Source organism: Barbatula barbatula (assembly GCF_947034865.1).
Source record: "Barbatula barbatula genome assembly, chromosome: 9".
Classification (NCBI taxonomy): Eukaryota; Metazoa; Chordata; class Actinopteri; order Cypriniformes; family Nemacheilidae; genus Barbatula; species Barbatula barbatula.
Window position 1 is genome coordinate 21,800,465 of NC_136772.1, and position 19,833 is coordinate 21,820,297.

The 19,833-nt window shown below is 42.3% G+C and overlaps 1 protein-coding gene across 2 annotated transcripts in view; it reads left to right on the forward strand.

The window, feature by feature from the left end:
- Positions 1–924: 924 nt before the first annotated feature.
- The window catches only part of nrp2b (neuropilin 2b), a 66,691-nt gene continuing 47,782 nt past the window's right edge, over positions 925–19,833 (forward strand). The window contains exons 1-3 of one of the 2 annotated variants that reach the window (XM_079464703.1): positions 925–1,583; positions 7,175–7,349; positions 17,436–17,617. In XM_079464703.1, the coding sequence (XP_079320829.1) occupies positions 1,511–1,583; positions 7,175–7,349; positions 17,436–17,617 (430 nt within the window). In that variant the 5' untranslated portion in view covers positions 925–1,510. The remainder of the gene's footprint in view (positions 1,584–7,174; positions 7,350–17,435; positions 17,618–19,833) is intronic. The other variant, XM_079464704.1, reaches the window with a different exon arrangement.

The following is a 19,833-nucleotide window of genomic DNA, read 5'->3' on the forward strand; positions in this document are numbered from 1 at the left end:
GGCTCCGCAGGGTAATGCCGTGTCATTAAGGCCACTGTAGTTATGGGGGGAGAATGGGGCCCTCATTGGTCTTGCTTTGGGTGGATCAGAAGAGGTCTATGTACGCGCAGCTACGACTCTGGGTTCCTCGGATGGATATAGAAGCATCGATGTCGTGTGGTTTGTGAGGTTTGTTCCAACCCTGTTTACACTAAACCTCACTGTGTACTCAAAAGCCTCGATCAGGTTTTCATTCGTGAAATAAAGGATTACTCATGTATGAGACCTAGAGGGTTGATGTTCTGTTCACATTAGATTTCCCCTATTTCTCAACATCCCACCACAAACTTCTGCTTTTCGTTCTAATTTTAACTCTCAGCTTTTGCGCGTGGGGACAAGGCCATCAGTCACAAGACTGTAAGTCGTTTTTGTTGCCATCAAATATTTGTTGTCAGGGAACGGCTGTATTTTTGCTCAGCGTTTGACCCCTGTACCCTTGCTGATCTCTCTTGGCTGGCCATCAGACTCGTTTGAATTAATTCAGCTTCAGCCACACATTACCATGCGCATCGCCTTACTTAAGTCCGCCTCAACTCAGCATTTTCACTTTTAAGTTTAAAAGTCAACCGAAGGGCATCGGGGCCGTTTCTGTTTCATGTGCATGTAATAGCCGCTTATAATTACTGTAATCGCACAGGTTTCCTTTTGTTGTTTTTGCCCTATCTGTGATTGTTATCGTTCACCACTTTCGAGAAACTCCAGCTTGTTGTGGTTTCGCACTGACTCAGCCCGTGTGTCTGTGGTCGCTTGTGCTTCTCTCACTCGCCTTTTTATAGCCTAACTGCAGGACTAAAGCGAGTGGCTCGTCTTTAATCAGAGACCGGAGAGGCGGGCCGAGGTGCTGACTGTAATGCGATAGCTGCGCCCGCGCTACACTCAGCGCTCAAACGCGGAGACGCACAGTGCCAAAGGAGCAGCGCGCAGGATCTCTGTCTTCAATTACGGATTCGCTTCGCGGAAGATCTGAACCCAACTGTCTTTTTCTGACAGGTTTTCACCGCCGGTGGCGTTTTCCGTGCGAGACAGAACGCGTGCGGTTGGATTGTGAGGGAAGCGCACGGGAAAACGTTTCGTGTCACTTGGATTGAAGGCGAGCGATCGCTCACTCACCGCTGGAGGAAATCAAGCCAGTCCCGGCGGCTCTCCGAAAGACGCTCTCTGTGTGAACTTTTCCGTATAAAAGAAAGTTGTTTTATTTTGTTGACCTGGCTCGTTTGCGATCTGACGGACACGATGCTTCGGAGACGTTAAACATCCAAGTCTGGGTTGAATTTACACATCCTAGATTCTGAAGCGTGTCGGGAAAGCAGGCGTGTCGCCAAACAGAAGAAATTGTTATCAGACTGAATATTCACGAGCTGATCTCAGTGGATACATTTGGACATTTGGGGACGAGAACAGTTTTAACGGACATCAGAAGAACTTCGAGCTCTTGCTCTTCAGGCGCCGGGTGAACGTTCACCCAGGAAAGATGGATTTATTCACAAAGCTCTGTGGATCTTTATTCGTCTTGTGTTACTCTGCAGTAGTTTACGGAGCAGAAGGTAAGTTTTTCTTGTTTTGTCACTTGTTTGTTCTGTTCGTTTTCTGAATCTGTGCATTTTACAGCCGTACCCGTAGAATTAGTGTACTGCCCAAGGCACAAAGACCAGATTATAGATTTCAGTTTAGAGACATTCGTATTACATTTTATTCAGGTTAAAGTTATACCGTCGCAAACATCAAATATGTCATGATTTGCTGTTAAATATTATCCAATATTTTTTTAAACGAACAAAACCACAAAGAAAATAGAAACACGAAGGTTTTAGTCAGATGATGGGTGAGAGCTCACAGCGCGAGCAGACGACCTCATCCCCGCTGGAGAAGACGCGCGCTCGGCATGAGCTCAGACCAACTCCGCGGTTCACGCCGGACCCACATCACCCTATTTCACTACTTGTTTCGATACTTTAACCGTCTATCTACACTTTGTTTTTTAAGGAATTTTGATATTTTCTCCGGAGTAAAGTACTCCGTAGATATTCGTCCTCATAAACTTGACTTCTCTGAAATTTCAGTCATTTTTTGTCTAAACACCTTCGGTCACTGGTGATTTCTTGTCACGGTTCTCTCGTGTCATGGTTACTTAGTCCTGACGACTGTATTTGTGCCGCCGCGGGCAGCTTCGGGGGCTCTGAGTGGAAATACAGTACACAAGTAATATATAGGATATAAAGTATTTATGCCTGAAACGTTACTCCTTCACGCGGGCTTGTATTTAATATTTTAATAGTCTTGGGTTTGTGCGCTCGTTGTGGAGGTTTTTCTATGGTAAAGACAGTCTGTTCAAGCCGATTTAATGCGTTTTTAATCTGACTGGTAAAGTCATCGACGAAGACCCGGGCTCCCTTTTGGTAAATCTTTCAATAAACAGCCGAAGATACAATGTCGCGTAAAACTAACCGGAATTACACAGGTTAATATAAGGAGGTTTCGGACTGGACTTTTATGAATTGAATTATGCATCTGATATCTTCCCATGACCGAGTGTCTGTTAGCTGTTCGTGTTTTAGATTATTTTAATAGTGACTTCTTATAATAGGTAGGTTGTGTTAAAAGTTTTCGTAGGCTACAGTGTCACGCATTACACCAATTTTTTTCTTGATATTATTTTGTAACACTTTATTTTACAGTGTCTTCTGCACATATCTACCCAATGTACGCATAGCTGACGGTTTTTAGTATTAAAATGGTATTAAATGAACTTGTGCGCTTTTTAACTTGTGCGTATCGGCCGCTTTGTATTGTTAATGCTTGCGTCTTTGTTTGCTTTTCTAATATGAAATTCTCCAGTTCTTTTGGACCACAGTCAGGCTCATTTTATAGCCAAATGTGCATGGCTGTGTTGCCAGACACAACCGATCTGCATGTTGATCTGCACCTGATCCAAGAGGAAGATCTCCACAGGGGTCCCTCTAAAAGCCCAGCTATCTTTCCAACACAACAACAGCGCCGTAATTAGTCCAGTTAAGCTTCAGAAGGTCTGAATCAGATGTGGATGAGGAGTTTAGACCCACAGAGAGAGAGGCTTAAATATCTACTGCTGTGCTAATGTCCACTGCTGAAGCGAGCTGGATGAAGCACATGCTACATGATAGGAGGGCTGAAGCCTCTTATTCCCGACAAAATGTAATAAGACAGAATGGCAGAGCTCTAAGTGTCTCGTCGCTGTGATTAAATATCAGCTATTCATCAGCTGATGTTCACTCAATGAAAATGAGAAAGCGTATTGACTTCTGCTAGTCAGCTGAAGATATTTTCCAGCTCGCAGAACGTGCGTGAGTCTGCGCGTCTGAGCCTGAGAGAAAAATGCGTCCACATGCGATTCCAGGTTTTCCTGGTGTGCCTACTGGTACGAGTGCAGAGAGCATGTTGTTGGCAAAGCTTCGGCCACCTGCGCCTGGAGGCGACGCTGCGATTGATTACATGCTTATGCAGCTGTGCAGACCCACCTGACCACCTGCAGAGCCTCGCCAGCCGTCGACACGCTCCAGAGAAACCTGCCTTTTTGAAATCTGCCCTCGCACGGGTGCATTACGCGTCAGTCTTGCGATGGAGGCCGCTGCGCGTCGTTCTGCAGTTCTGGGGGAATATGTGAGCAATTCTCTCCTGGCGCTGGTTGTTTTCCGTGGCGCGCGGAGTGAATGGGATGTCTTTAAAGTTTCATAGGATCCCTGCTAAGCCCATTTGTCATGTTCGTTTTCTGCTGTTCAGTGGCCTCAAGCTTATTTTGTTCTATGCACGCAGCTTCGCTTTTTTCTCCTTTTGAGCTGTTTCTCCGTGAGTAATGTGCTTGAAGTCTGTTAGATCCTCAACTTGTGTATGTACGTATGTGTGTGTCTGTTTGTGTAGAGTTAGATCTTGTCCGGCTTCACCTTCTCTGAGCCGTTTATTCTGTTGACACAGATGAAAGACAGATGTTGAGTCTGGCAAACTCTAGTGTGGCGTGAGTGTATGGTACTCCGTGTACCACGGTCCTCAGCGCTGAGGGTTTGATACCAACATCACACAGCGGAGACCAGGGCGATGCATTCCATGTCTGCTGAGTAATCGTCTAAGATGTCGGTGCCCGGTTTTAACACGCCACGTCTTCACGGTTGCGGTCAACTGTACTGGTAATACAGCCTTAACTGAATGCATCTCCATCACGTAGAACCATTGAACCTCGCTGTTAAGCAGAAACAAATGAGTGACAGGCCAATTACACCACATATGTTTTTGCAATTTGTAATCAGCTTGAATGGGATAAATAGACGGAACTGCCACAAACAACGGCCATTATGTAAATCGTTGCAGTTTGTTATCATGTCTGCTCAGTGTGTTGCACAGTTTTCCCCTTTACCGTCTCGTGTAATGGGAAATATTAGCACTCTCTCAGCAGAAAATGGGCCTGTAAATCAGCTCAAAGAAGGTCAGGTATTTGTATTCGCGCCAGCGAGCACGCAGGCACTCGTTCACTCACTCTCTTACGGCAGGCGCTGGAAAAGTGCTGAAACAGTGCTATCAGGATGAAATTCAAAACAAGCAAGAATCCCATAAATAATGCAGCACCGTTCTCATTTCCCCACCCACCTGCTCAACACCGTTTACAGTTACTTATAGTCCTGAAGCAAGGGGGCCGGCAGCGGGCCTGCCCACCGGCAGCGTCCTCAATCTTGCAGGAAGTGAGGCGGGGAGACGTCTAGGATCTGAGGAGCAAATAGGGGCTGGAGGCACGAGTTGACAAAGTGCCGACACCCGGAAGCTCCGACAGACTGAGATGTGTGGCTGTTGTTCTGTGTACTCAGCAGCAAGGAAAGCTGACAGGGACTGTGTGGAATAGTGAGCATTTGTGTGCCGAGTCTTGGGCTAAGGGAGGATGGGAGACGGTATTGACGCGCCACAATCAAAGCTATTGATTGCTTCGTCAAGATTTGATTTTGCCAATCGAAGGAGTTCTGCTTGTGAAAGTGGATTCAGTTTTTATTGAGCAGTGGGATGTTGTGTTGTAGCGTAGAGAGAGAAAGCACAATCCTGCCATGCCTTTAGACCGTTTATCATTCTTTAATCTCCCCAAGCCGATATACAAAGTTCACAGGAAAGTGCTTTTTGTGAAATCTTGCTTTATGCTGTCAACAGCACGGCTCGACAATGAGGATTTATGATGTGTACCCGGCCTGCCAATTTCGTAGCTTCAACGCAACGATACATAAAATGATACGCTGATAAATCAACAGAGTTCGCAAAACAAAAATGTAAAAAAACGGGAAACGGTTTCAAGGTTTAAAAACACATCCGTCTTATCAATGAATGTAAGGTCATTGTTGAGCACTTTATGTGAAGCAGGAAAACGTTTCTGTTTCCCAACTGTCAGTGGATGAAACTTTCATCTATATTTGCAGCACAGCAAATCACCTACAAGAATAGCAAACACAGCCAAACACACACACACGGTTGTGTTGTACTGCTGTGATAGCATGTGGCGGAGACTGTAGATGGATAGACTCCTTTAGGAGCACAGACACAATAATTCATGAGGCCACCTCACACAGCAACACAACACTACTGCAGTGTCTCTCTCTCTCACTCTGCTCAGAACTGAAATAGATATCTGCACTGTCAGACACAAAGCTTAGAGAAGAACACCTTCTAATAAGACCCATCAGCCCGTCGACCATTCTCGCTGCACCACACACAAACACAGAGTCGACCCAAACCATATGTGAGGGTGTGATTGTTCAGTTTCAGCCTGTTTTAGTGTTGTATAGCGAGTGACATGAAAACAGCCCACGGCGACCCTTTGAATTGAGCTGTTCAGAACTAGAATTGTAGTTTGATGTGGGATTGCATTCGTTTTTTCATGTTTAATGGCACTTGAAAACATCATTTGTTATTATTTCCTGAAGTGGATTTTGTTTCCTATTTCTAGCTGCATTGACGCAGAGGCCAGCTGTGTTTAAAATCCAATATAGCGCTGTGCACACCTGCTGTCATAATAGGTTTCCAAATGTCACCGCTTGAAATTCTGTTGCACCTTGTACCTCTCCCTTCTTTAATATTTGACAATGAATCATGTTAGAGCAGAGGTGCGTGTGGTTTCAAATGCAGCGTGCATTTGAATGCGGTGTGGACACCGAAGGTGTAAAAGGGCGCACCCGCCTTGAGCAAATGAGCGAGAGATCCAGTGCGCAATACAGATGAGTTGTAATTGTTCACAGAACGCACTGTGGAAACCAGGCACAGACCTCAAACTGTCAATCAGAGCTTTCATTCTCTCTGAACTCTTTCCCAGCATCCCCACTGGGCCACTGCGTGTGACGCTGGATCATCAACTCCATGCATGACGGTTGCGGTGCATTTGTTGTGAATCTCAAGTAACGCCGGCACCCGCGTTGGCACGCTTTCGCATTGTGGGTTTACAGTAACCACAGAGTTTAGAACAAGTAGATCTTTTTTGATGAATGATAAATGCACCTCCTGTTCTGCGTAGTCGCTATAGGCCATGTGATCTGAATCTTTCAACGTCTCCGCACTTTAAACATTCATACGCCGTCTTTCCTTGAACATGTGTGCTCGGTGCACGCTGACATCATAGCACTCTAGCAGAGGTTAAACAGCTGTGCCTCAATACTACGACGAGAGCAATAATTAATGAAAGCAATATCAATTATTTGAGCAGCGGGAGACGAGGGGTTGTTCTGGGAGAGAACGGTAAACACAGGATGGGGAGAGAGAAGAGAGCACTATCTGTTCGCTTTTCTCTGCACAGAAAGACATCTTTGTGGATGAACACTGGACTCCTCACAGCATAGGGCTGGACTTTCACCTCATGCGGACACACTTCCTGTCAGAGAATAGTTTGACTTGCGCGATAGAGCGATTGTTGTGAAGATAGGCTGATAGGGTTGAAGTGTTGTGTCCTAATGTTAGCAGAGTGCTTGTCAATGATACGGTTATACAGAGACGTTGCTGGTAACAATGTACTTTGTCTCCGATTGGCTCGTTTGATTCATAACAAAACGATAATTTCGTGTGTATCAAATCACTCTGTAATGAAACATTCGAATGAATCACAAATGTCATATCTCAACCGTTTCATGTCGTGTTTCCACAGAGCCATGTGGTGGGCATTTGGATGCCAGTGACGCCGGGTACATCACTACACCCGGTTACCCTCTGGAGTACCCACCGCATCAGAACTGCAGATGGATCATCACAGCGCCCGAATCGTCCCAACGAATCGTCCTAAACTTCAATCCTCATTTCGAACTGGAGAAACTCGACTGCAGGTGAGTAATGAAGCGAATATGAGATCTTAAGCGTGGCGGCTGTGCACATATTCCATGAACCATATGATGTTGAAGGTGAAAACGTGAAAATGAATATTTGCTGTTTTAGTCAACGCAATATATCAAAGTTATATTTCCTCATGTGTCTTTTCTTTGCTGCGGGAGCTCAAAGCAGATGGAAAATGAAGACGTAAAGCAAATTATTCTCCGTAATAAGGCTGTGTTTCATATACCCAGGGCAACGAGGCAATCATGTCCCTTTTTCTTTTTTTGATGAATATTTTCTATTAATTCCGCTGCTTAGCATCAGCCTTAACTGTGATGCTTTTATTCCTGAAATGATGAAAGATGACTTGGAAAACACTGCTGAAATTTCCAGTCTCTCGCCTGCTGATTGTTGGGAGTCTTCCCATAATGCCTTGCTGAGTCTGGCTCTAGAGTCAACATTACAAACACACGCTACACTTTAATTAAATATCCAATAAACAAAGCTTTGACACACATTTCTGGGAATCATGAAAATGTGCAGGCTTAAGCTCTCAGCGTGCATTTCACAGACAGCTGTGCCCATTCCTCCCTCTGTTGGACATCAGCAGAAATGCATGGAACGTGGTCGAGAAATGCATGGAACGTGGCACACGGTACATCGGAACATTAAGATCCTACAAGAGGAAAGTGTTGCTTTCTTTTCACAGTTTGGATGGGTTTGTTTTTGTATCCACTTTTCGTAAAATGGGACAAAGTCAAGGGGAATTAGCAAGCACAGCTGAAGACTTTGACGTTCGTGAGTCATGTTTTACAAACCCTGCTCGGTAGAGCCACAAAGCCTGTCACAACCTGCCACTTCACACTCCCTCACTCTCTCTAAATATTGCCCTTTGTCCTTTTGGCATTTATTAACATTTTGGATCTATTAATTATACATAGAAGTGTTTTTAAAGAGAGTTTTGTGGGGTGGCTTTTGACATTACTTCGTTTTTCCGAAATCTCTTTTCCGAGCACTTCCACCCAGTGCGGCGTCGGAGAGAGACAGATCAAACGGGAGACTGGAAGGCTTGATATATGTTTCATTTCAACACTTTGCTTCCTCCTCTGTGGTTTGTGCACGGGATGGGACTGTTGTTATTTTTGTCTCTTCATCTCTCTCCGTTTGACTGACAGAAGATGCTGAACATCCCATTACATCACACATCCTATTGCGTGCTGCTCTCCCACGGGGGATCTTTTTTGCACTTGCAATTGTAAACAGAACTCAATATTAAATCGGACACATTGCTAGATTTCGACAGAACAAAAGTGGACAGTTTCTTATGTTAACAAACGGATCTAAGACTAAAAACATGACCTCTTTTTTTCACTTTCCCATCTGCTGCATAGCTGAAAACCATCCAACTTTATTATTTCACTAGCTAAAGGGAGTGTGGTCCAAAAAGTCGTTGCCTTGTTTTCGGGGGTTGCCAAGGTCTCACTATGCAGCTGCTAAGGTGTTCTAGATGGTGGTCAAATGAGCCCACACCTAAATGTCAGTGACTTTCCGGTGTACACATGTCTCTGGTTCCATCGTCTTAGTCAGTCTATGGGTTTTTTAGAAAATGGTAGCATAATTTGAGGCATAATTCACTTCTGTAGCCTCAACTGTGTGGGAGTATTAACAAGTCAACATTTAATACTTTAATACTTCTTTCAAATGCTCGATGCTTTCCTTATTCTCACGTGATGAAGAAAGACTTTGTATGGTCCCTGTTTCTCCCTCGTAGTGGTAGAGAAAGTAAGCTGATCGTAGCTGCCTGCCGCTTCAGTTGTTTGGGCTTGAGCGCAGAATTGCATTTAAATTGAGCTGTAAGCTCTTGCCAAGTATGCTGATAAGGGTGACTTCAGCAATATGTGCTCAGCTGATCACCCCCACTTGATCTCTCTCTCTCTCTCTCTCTCTCTCGCTGAAGCTCCGTGACCATTTCAGACACACAGAGGTTATTTACAGCCTATGATTTCACTCTTGGTAAAGTCTACCGTTACAGTCTGATCTGGTAGGCTTGCAAACATATTAATTATATGTCACTCTGTAGTCTACAACACCGATTTCAATTAAAACGCCTCGGCTTTATAGTTTCTTTAAGTCCTCTGGCTTGTTCCCTGCTGGTTTGCTAGTGATTATTGTTTTTGTCCCTCGGCCAGGCAGGCAAATTTAGGAGTATCGAGTTATTTCGCTACCCAACGCAATCCTAATTTGTTAATGTACAGTAAACATTGGTCTTTGCTCAACAAGTCGTAAAATGATCTATCCATTAGCACAAACAAACACAGCAGTGTGGAGTTGTGTTTTTCCCATTAGCTTCATCAAGGAAAACACTTCTTGAGAAGACAGATGCCATGTTGAAGAGGTGTTAAAGAAAGTCTCTGAGGTGGACAGATCGTGTAGCTGTGTTGCTCGGACTCACGGCAGATATAAAGAGACACACAGTGCGTTACATCAGGCAAAACAGACATCATGTTTTGCTATGGTGAACTATGCTAACCCCTATAATAATGTCTCACTGTAATAGCCATGATGTTTGTAGTCAAACTATGATACCGCAAATGGTAATCAATCCAAATCAAGGTTACTACAATTACAATACTATACTATACGATAATATACTATACTATACAATAAAACCATGTTTAATTTCCCCAAGAGTAACCAGCGGAGAGGTTTCAATCTGCCAAGTCTTCACGTTTAGTTGAATATCAATGATTTAAGGATGAATATGCACTCAAATAGCATCCAATCTCCTTCAATAAGTTCCTCTCAGAAGTATATTTTAACAAAGTTAACTAAAAAGTGATTGTTTTTAAGCTATTTCATTGAGAAATGACATCACTATCAATAAGTTACCTTATTGGAGCTTAAATGTAAGTGATACAGGAACTATTGGACATAATATATTGCACATGATTCATTATTAAGTCCACATCTGAATAAATAATAAATGTTGGCTCCCTAGGCTCCTAGATATCCATAGTCAACCATAATTACCAGGACAAACATTCTGGTCAACCAGTTTTGCTTATGAACATTACGGTTATGCACCAAACTGGCATAAACCAGCTTGTTAGCATGAACGCTGTAGTGTAATGCTAGCCTAAGCTAGTCGTTTATGGAATAAATAAGTTTCATAACACTAGCTGTTCTTATCGAGGATGTAAACAGCATACTATGGCCCTGTATATATATTATGTTTTAGGCACTTTAAGAAGATTTATATTTGTTCTCTGGCGATCCTGAGGGTTGCTCTGTATCTTTCTACTGAATACAAACTGGCTCCATCGACAGCTTTAGCTTCGTACTGAATTTATTTAACCTGAAGCAGTTTTTCTGTCAGATATGATTATGCAGCTCAGGGTAGACATCCAGGGATACCTTCCAGTCCCGACTCTGACTGACTGACTATGTTTATGTACGCTCATGCCAAAAATCTGGCTGGACCTCTGGGTTTCTCCTTTAACCTTCTGAAGTTTAGTCTGCCTCTGTGCCACCACACCCATGTTCTCTCTTCTTTCTTTAATTCCCACTTTTTCCCATGCTGTCCTTTAAGACCAGCTTAGACTAGCATACGAAATCCAATAAAAGGGAATAGTGCCTGAAGCTGTCTGTTTTAAGGTGACCAGGTATGCTGGCCGTTCTTCCCTTTTGTTTCCTTCTCTCTCTCCTTTCTGACCCTCTCTTACTTTCACTTCACTCGGCCTCGTTTATTCTGTCTGATTAAAATGAGTCATCTCCCAAGGCACGGCCCATTCTCAACATTGCTTTATTCCACATTCCACCTCAGTCAGCCCTCTCTCCCATCAGACATAGATGAAGTAAACAGTGTTGATAGTCCAGCCACACGGCTGCTGCAAACGCTTCCTCGACAGCATTTTCAATGCTCTGCAGAGACCGAACTGTAGATAGTGCTGAATGTCAGGCAGGAAAGCACAGAGGCATTGGTTTTGATCTAAATACCAAGTGACCTGTATCACTGTAAACATTTTTCATGTAATTTTTAAGTATGGTAAAAACAAAAACATGCACATTTATAAGAAAAAACATGGAAAACATCCACAAGAAAGTAAAATCCTTGTTCCCCATCTGCTGGAAATGTTTTGTTTTTAACAGGATTTTTTACAGTTTATTTTTGAAAATACGTCCAGTTACCGTAAAATTACAGAAAAGACTGAAAATGTAATTTTGTAATGTAATTTTGCCTGAAAAACTGTTATTTTATGGTTTATTTCTGACGCCCCAGCTGGCAGAACATTTATTTTTGACAGCTTTTTACAAAGGCAACATACTAATCGTGCATCTCGCACGAAACTTCAACTCACAGTAGACGGTTTCATTGGATGCACACGCCAGGCCCAAATCGAACTTCGGGTCTGTGTTTTGTTTTTTATTTAATTTATATTTTATTATATATTAAAATGATATTTAATGAAATTAAAACAACTCAACAGTTATTGACTTATTGCAGAGGTCTAAAGGAAAGTTAGGTTTGGTGCACATGACGTTTGTTTACGTTGTTGCTGGCGAACCGTCTGTGAAGTTCAAAAGAATTTGAAATTTAGAAAAAGAATAAAGAATTTCGGGCTCCAAAATAACATTTAAATAAATGTTTCTCTTATTTTACACTCGACATGAAATGATCACAGAAGGAAGGGTCAGTTTGTTCCTAAAAACAAACTAGTTCTTAAAATGCTGTCTACATAGGCCATGCACTCGTTTTCAGTAGAGTCATTAGTTTACAAAAGCGCACAGGACGAGTAGGAAAAAGACAGAAACACACGATTTATTCTTCTGGTGACAGAAAAAGTGATGGAATCCAGAGTGGCCCGTTGCACTCTACCACGGCAGGTAGATGACAAGGCCCAGATGCAATTCAAGAGAAGTTGATGTATTAGAGTTCACAGGCAACAGCTCAGAGCTTACACGAGAGAGAACGTTCTGCTCCCGCTGTCACACCGACCGCATTCTGATTCAACGGATCCCTGGCACATTATCAAATGTGTCCCGCTCCTAAAAGTTATAAATAGATTATTGCGGAATAAATGTAATAAGCATGGGTTGATTTATCATGATATATCTGTAATGCAATCAGCAAAGCCGCTCTCCTGAATGACATGGAAACCAGGCAGAGCAGGTTGAAGACATGGTTCACTCTCTTCTTTTGCTAGTTTCTCTCGCTTTCATCCGTATCTTTTTTCTCCGTCTTTATACTCGCTTCTCTTCCCTCAGGCACAGCAGTTGAATTTTTGATATTATCTAATCATCAGATTAATACACGCACACACACACGCACACACACGCACACACACACACACACACACATTAAATGCATATTCATTTATATTCCTTTCCGGGGGATTTTCACTAGAACTTTCACTGTAGCTTTCCTGTAGCTCAGTGGTGCGCATGGCGCAAGCAACGCCAAGGTCATGGGTTCGATCCCAGGGATTGCACATACTTAGAAAACAAATGTCACATCCATAACGTCCATATTGTGCACAAGTGGGCGCATTAAAATGTAAAAACATGAACTATTTTATGTTCTATATAGAGCCACCCCTTCTTCTATTGTTGGGTATATTATCGCTTTTAGTTTGTGCATTTTAATTCAAAGAAATCCTACAAAGTATGATGTCTCGCAAAAGCATGCGCACTTTTCGTCACATCCATAACTCATCTTTAGACTGATTTATTTTTGTTTCATTTGGGGTTTAGGAAATAGAAACACATGGTTCAATAAATTGGTAATAAATGCATTCCCTGAGTATTTCTATTTCACGTTTTGACTGAAAATGTCACATCCGTAACCCTGGAAATGCAAAGACAAAGCATAGTTTGTTCATGGTGTATTCTGTTCTACTCGGTTTTGCTCTGTCTAGCTCTTCTTGCATAAGACTTATTAGTCAACTAGTTATTCAGGGACTACCAACACTGGTGTTGAGGTTCTGTTTTCTGTAAACAGGGAGATCCGAACTAACTGACGATAGCCTGGGAGCATTTTTAGCCTCTCAACTCCCGCCACACGCGGAGCTGCGATCACAGACCCTTTGTCACCCCACCGTCTGCAGCTGGGGGGTGGAGACATCTGCCTTTGTTCCCGCGGTAACCTCACTGGGCAAGGCAGTGATGCCACGCTAGCCCTGCGTGTACCGCCTGGCCTCGTAGCTGCTGATGATTGGCACTAGCATTTATTTTACAGAGCGGTTTCTCGCTCTGTTTCTTGCGTGGGTCTTTATCCATGATAGATTTGACAAATGAACAAATCTAACCTCGCAGCTAGATTTCCTCCCGAGTGAAGCACTGTAGAGGATGATATCATTGCTCTGTTGCTCTCCCCAGGGGTTCTTCTGATCAATGAGCGTTTTCCGCTTGTAATGAAGAATCAATGGATGGTGTGAAGGTGGACTGGACTCAGGGGGTCAGGCAGGTCTTCAACACATACTGTATCACATTCTTCTTAGAGTACAGGCATATCCATTGACCATTACAGGCCTGACAGGGCAGGAGTCTGTATTCGGTGCACTTGGTCTGTAACGGAATAATTTCAATCTTTTTAAGATTTGCTAAGTGACACACTGTACTTTTGTAATTCTCATTTTGAACGCAATAGCAACCCTGTCTGTTGGCTCCTTGCAGTTTGGTTTTACGGCCGAACAAATGGGCGATCCGAGCGTGTGTCTGGGAATTCTCTCAAACAAGCAGTTAATATTTTAGAGCCACTTTAAGTAGGTTAATTCTTCCGCTGGGTAAGATTGCGTTTTTTATGCAAAACCAGTGATTATTTACTTTTGCTCATAGGGTGAGAATCCCTGATGTGAATCTTTATTTCTGGACTTACGTAGGTTCCTGGATATTTGCCAGAGTATGTGTGTTTTCGAGTTAGCTTAAGATCTAGAGTTAGATTTAGTGTTGAAACACATCATAGGTTATGGGGCGCTTGGTAAAACCGTGACATTAACAGCAGGGTCAGAAATGAACAGGGCTCAAGGCAAAACATGGACAATGCTTTGTGGTTTGTGATAGTAAAAGAAAAATATCTCATATTAAAAATTGCTATTGAGTGTCAAAAATGGCATCGAACTAATAAGCAAAATAATCAGATAAACTGTTAGCCCAACCCAGTTGTTTTGTCTGTCCCAGTCGGGCTTATAAACACTGATTTACAGTATGTTGCTGTCACAGTCTTGTCCAAAGAACATGTGACCTATCAGATGCATCCGTGGAGAATGTTTGACAGATATTTGCAGGTGTGAGAAGCATCCTGCCTCATAAAACAATGCATGGAAGATATTTACCATACGGCTTTGTGGAGGAGGGGAACATTTGCATAAACTTAACTACCTTCGTCAAGCGAAACACACACACACAAACTCAAGGTGCCAAAGCCTATGTTTATCCTAATTGCTGCAAAGTAAAGGTGACAAACAGAACGGAAACAAAATAAAATCAGAAGGAAGACTTTACGTAGTGTGACTACGTGTCAGTGAACAATCCCAGCATTCTTACCCCAAACACATTCACCATGGTAAAACTATTCGGTAATAAGATCCATGAAAATCTAATTACTTTTGCATCCGCCGTAAACACAAGGCAGAGTTTGTATTCCTTTTTGTTGCCCATGTGACTGTAATGGCCCCACGCAGCATGTGTTCTCAGTGATAGGTGAATGAGGTTTTTGTAGCAGGGTTTATATCTTGGTTAATTGGAGACGGTGATGAATCAGCCACTTTAACAGGCTCAGACGAAGAGACGGAAAGAAACGGAAATTAAATGCACCTGAAAGTTCAAACTTCTATGAAAGGGAACAGTGAGTGTGTGTTTGGATGTGTGAACAATGTCCGTTTTTACTGTATGCATGTGTCTGCACAATATTGTAAAACTTTGTAACTAGAATTGTTACTGGACGGACTTGCACGTGTCTGAGACAGTGAAATGATGTCTCTCTCTCACTGTCTGTCATGTTTTCATCCTTATCACAGGGTTTACTGTCATGTTGAGGGAAGAGAATGACAGACAGTGTGAGATCAGGTGATGTGTGTTAACAGACGCTCTGAGGAGGGCTGTATAAATGTTTGATTTGAGAGTGCTCGGTTCCACAGATATCCTTCACTCTTTTTCTTTCGAAGACAAAACTGAGCATCCTGTTTATGAATAAGTATGAGTATGCTCTACATACCTGTATCTTTAAAACAGTTGACCTCTTCCAGATAGAAGGGACTACCGGTGTTTGAACAATGTTAAAATGGCAGAAAGTGTACAAACTATAATCCAGCCAAGGGCAAAAGTGATGCAATATTTTAGGGTCAAATAAGTGTTCCTCGGAGACCTTCACTCTGTGTAGACCAACTGGAAGGAAACATCACAAATGAGAAGGTTTTTAATGTCTCAAATGTTTCTACCAGGCATTGTTGGGATTAAATGGAGATTAAATATTGTACATTGTGTAACATTTGTTTAAAGGGGTAGTAGTTCACCCAAAAATGAAAATTCTGTTATGATTTACTCATCCTCAAGTTGGTTCAGTTTTTCTTGTTTTTTTCTGATGATCACAAAGAAAGACTTTTAGAAGTATGTAAGCAACTGACATGTGACATCATTGACTACCACGGTGGAAAAAAGATTGCAATATTTGCTTTATTTGAACATTTTTGTTCTTTTGAACGCAAAAGAAGATATTTTGAGGAATGTAGGACAGTTCTGGGGCACCTTTGACCACCATTTAAAATTCTATCAATGATTTCGCAGAAATGTCATTTGCTAACATTCTTCCAAATATCTTTCTTTGTTTATAACAGAACAAAGAAATGTATACAGATTTGCAACCAGTGGAGAGTGAGTAGTTCACGACGGAGTTTTCATTTTTGGGTGAACTGTCCCTTTAATTTTCACAGAGTTACATAATACAAAAAAACATTTTATAGTTTTACTTCTCAAAAACGTTTGATAGCTTGCTCTGTATATTAAACATCTTCTTTTCAGATTGTCTTCTGAGAAAGCAACCCTTATTTTTCTCTAGGAAATTTTGCACATTTAGTAAGAAACAAGTCGATTTTTGCACATATTTATAAAGAAACAATCTACGAAAGACATTTTTTTTTCTCTGGGACTACATTACGCTCGATGAATATGTCAGAACAGACAGAACATCGTCTCTCCAACTCAAGGCTCATTGATTTCTTTGTCTGCGTGTTTGTCTATAAGCCTTAGCTGTGTTTGAGACCAGGATCCTCCGGTGCTGTCGGTTACAGATGCTTTGAGAGTCCACAGGCTTGTTGAATGGGAGGTTAAATGAGGCACAGCATGCTGTGTGGAGTCACGCTTTGGTGTCAAGCACGATTCTACGAGTACAGCTTCATAAAACTCAGCCTTATTAACACGACAACATTGTGCTAAGTAGCAGCGCTTTTTACATCTCCGTCCCTGCCAGCTGGACCCGGCTTTCCTTAGCGTTTATAGAAAAACTCACATATAATTCAAGAGGGAGCAGATAAGGCACCTTTCTTTGTATATTTCATCGTCTCGTTCTGGAGTTTTTAATGACTTTTCATTAAGGTCAGCGTTTTAAAGTCTATAAGGGAAAATAGTCTATTTTGTTCAACCAAGCAGAACGTGTTAGGTGTGTATATTTGTCATGTTTTTCTTGGTTAATTGAGATCAAACATCCCGTTGTGCATATATCGTCTCTAAGCGGTTCATAACCTGAGAGTTAACAGGAAGGAAATCTGTATATCTGTATATCTACCATATATAATTCAAACTAAACTTCAGACTAGACTTCCAGGCTAGGCTTTGTCCTGCCAACAAAGTTAGATTTTTGTTAGATGAATGTTGGACGCGGTTCAAAAAGTTAATGCATTTGCCTCACTTGTGTGTAGTTTCTTGTAGTTTACTTATCTGTTTTATTTAATAGGTTGTATGTCATGTACTATAATTCAACTATCAGTAAACATAAAACGTAAATTCATGTGTCCAGCACACAATCATCTGGTGTCGGTTTCCATTCAGAAGGTCACAGCACATGGAGCACATCCGACTAAACATCTCTCTGTTTGGTCTTCTTATAGGTACGACTTCATCGAGATCCGGGATGGGAACTCGGAGAGTGCCGATCTGTTGGGGAGACACTGCAGCAACATTGCGCCCCCTGCTATCATCTCCTCAGGCCCTGTTTTGCACATCAAATTCGCCTCTGACTACGCCCACCAGGGGGCAGGGTTCTCGCTGCGCTATGAAATCTATAAGACAGGTAAGTGCGTGCTTCCCAGCTGGATGTAATTCATCGTAAACAACGCAGTGTCAAAACCTTGCCTATCTTCCTGAATGACTTCTGTGTTCTGGGGGTTGTACAAACACGACGTTTAAAGCAAGGAGAGAGCCTGTAAAGATCAGAGACGTATGATTTCTGTGTTGATGTTAACACGTAATACACAGTCTCCCCTTCACACAGGAAACATGTGCCTCAGCTCTTCCTTTATCTGCCCACCTTCAAATGTGTCAAATCCCACCCGTTTGACAAGTGTTGATTGGCATTTGTAAATTGGAGGGAAGGGTCCCAATTGGTCAACTTGGTGTCTTTGACAGCCCACCATTTTTTATGGCTTGTTAAAAAGTGTGTATTCGCTTTGGAGGGAAAAGCTCTGATTGGGGAGTTTAGACGCGTGTGACAAGTGATTGACACTTATGAAAACTTCCAAATGGCTTTTAAGGATTGGAGGGAAAGGCTGTCATTGGTTATTAGTTGAATCGGAATAGGTTATAATGAAGATCTCCTTTGTTTTCTTCAAGATTTTAAATGAGATTTTGACAAAGATTTTTTTTTCGACTTTGGATCCACATTATGGAATAAATTTATTGTGAAATATCCAAAAATCGCTTGCACAGTGTGATATATTTCGTGCCGCTGTGTACTTACATTATCCCAAATGTTCCCAAGAATGTGCAGAATGTGCAAATGCGGCAGTGGTAATACAGCATCTGTATAACCACCGTATACAGCATACGTAGCATTACATTCCACGATTCTTGCAAGCCAATTCCTTACAATGACATAAAATAAAATTCCTCGTCCGTGAACATGATGGGCGATCTCCTTACGCCCATGGATGGTGAAAACTACATGTCCCATAAGCCCACTCTCCTACATAACATCATTTAGCGTAGCTTTTTATTGTTTTTTTTTAAGTGCGCCATATAGCGGCCCAAATGTACATATTGTAGCTTTAAATGAACAGTGTTTTTGTGTAGTCTTTTTAGCCATGGTTAAAATACCATTATATTTTCATCCTCATGTCGTTCAAAACCTGCATATGACTCTTAACACAAAAGAAGATGTTTTGAGAAATGTCTCTGTGGTTTTGTGCTCATACAGTCGAAGTCAATGGGGGCCAGTGTGGTTTGGTTACCAGCATTTTTCAAAATATATCTGCGGTAGAAATAAAGTCATTCAGGTTTGGAATGACATGAGGGTGAATATATGATGCAATATTTTTCCTTTTTGGGTTAACTGTCCATGCGTCATACTGTATAATTCAAGAGATTATCAACATGAATCAAACTAACTTACAACACCTTTACTGTATTTGACCTGTTGGTCATTTTGACAAGCTCAGTCACAAATTCAGTTCAAGGCAAACGCTGGTGGGCAAAATAACAATATGTAAAACATCCCTTGTTCATATTTCCTCCTTCTGAAAGTATTCCAGGAATGCCTCTTTAATTGACTCGCAATATACCGTCCCCTGAGGCCGGGGGCCGGGCAGCTGGGGTTACTAACACAACACGTGTGATGCTCCTTTCTATTAGTTCGCCACACTAGTGAACTGTGATATAGAGCTAAAGCAGCTGTCATGAAGCTGGGGGAAGGTTTTTTCTGGGTGTGGGCCCGGGGAAAGTGAAATTCAGTGTTTCTGTGAGACAATAGAGAGTCTTTAATGATTTCCACCAGGCAGATGAAAAGCTAAGCTCACTCATTAGTGTGGACAACCCAGCACTAAGAGATATCAGCGAACACTTTAGCGTGAACAGCCCCCCCCCACCTACCGCTTCGGGGAGGAAGTGATGACATGCCACCCCACAATCCCTTGAGTGTGATCTGATAGTGTGACAGCTCCATAGCAACCTGGCTGACATAAAGCAGAGGTACAAACCGAGACGGTGATGAACGCTATCGCCACAGCAGGTCGGCGAGGTTTTTAATCATAAACAAGCAATAATGATAAGACCCGTCGGCGTGTGGAAGCTCGCGGTTGCCATGGCATTAACAAGATCTCATTATATTCAGAGGGTGCGTGTGAAAACGTGTGGGAGTGTGTGTGTGGATGCGTGCTGGTTGAAACACAAAGACAAATAGATTTTTGGACAGTAATGAACTTGAGAAAGAATGTGTGCTTGCACTGTGATTTGGTGATATAGGATGAATTGTTTCATCATAACACCTCAAGCCGTCACCCACATAACCCACAT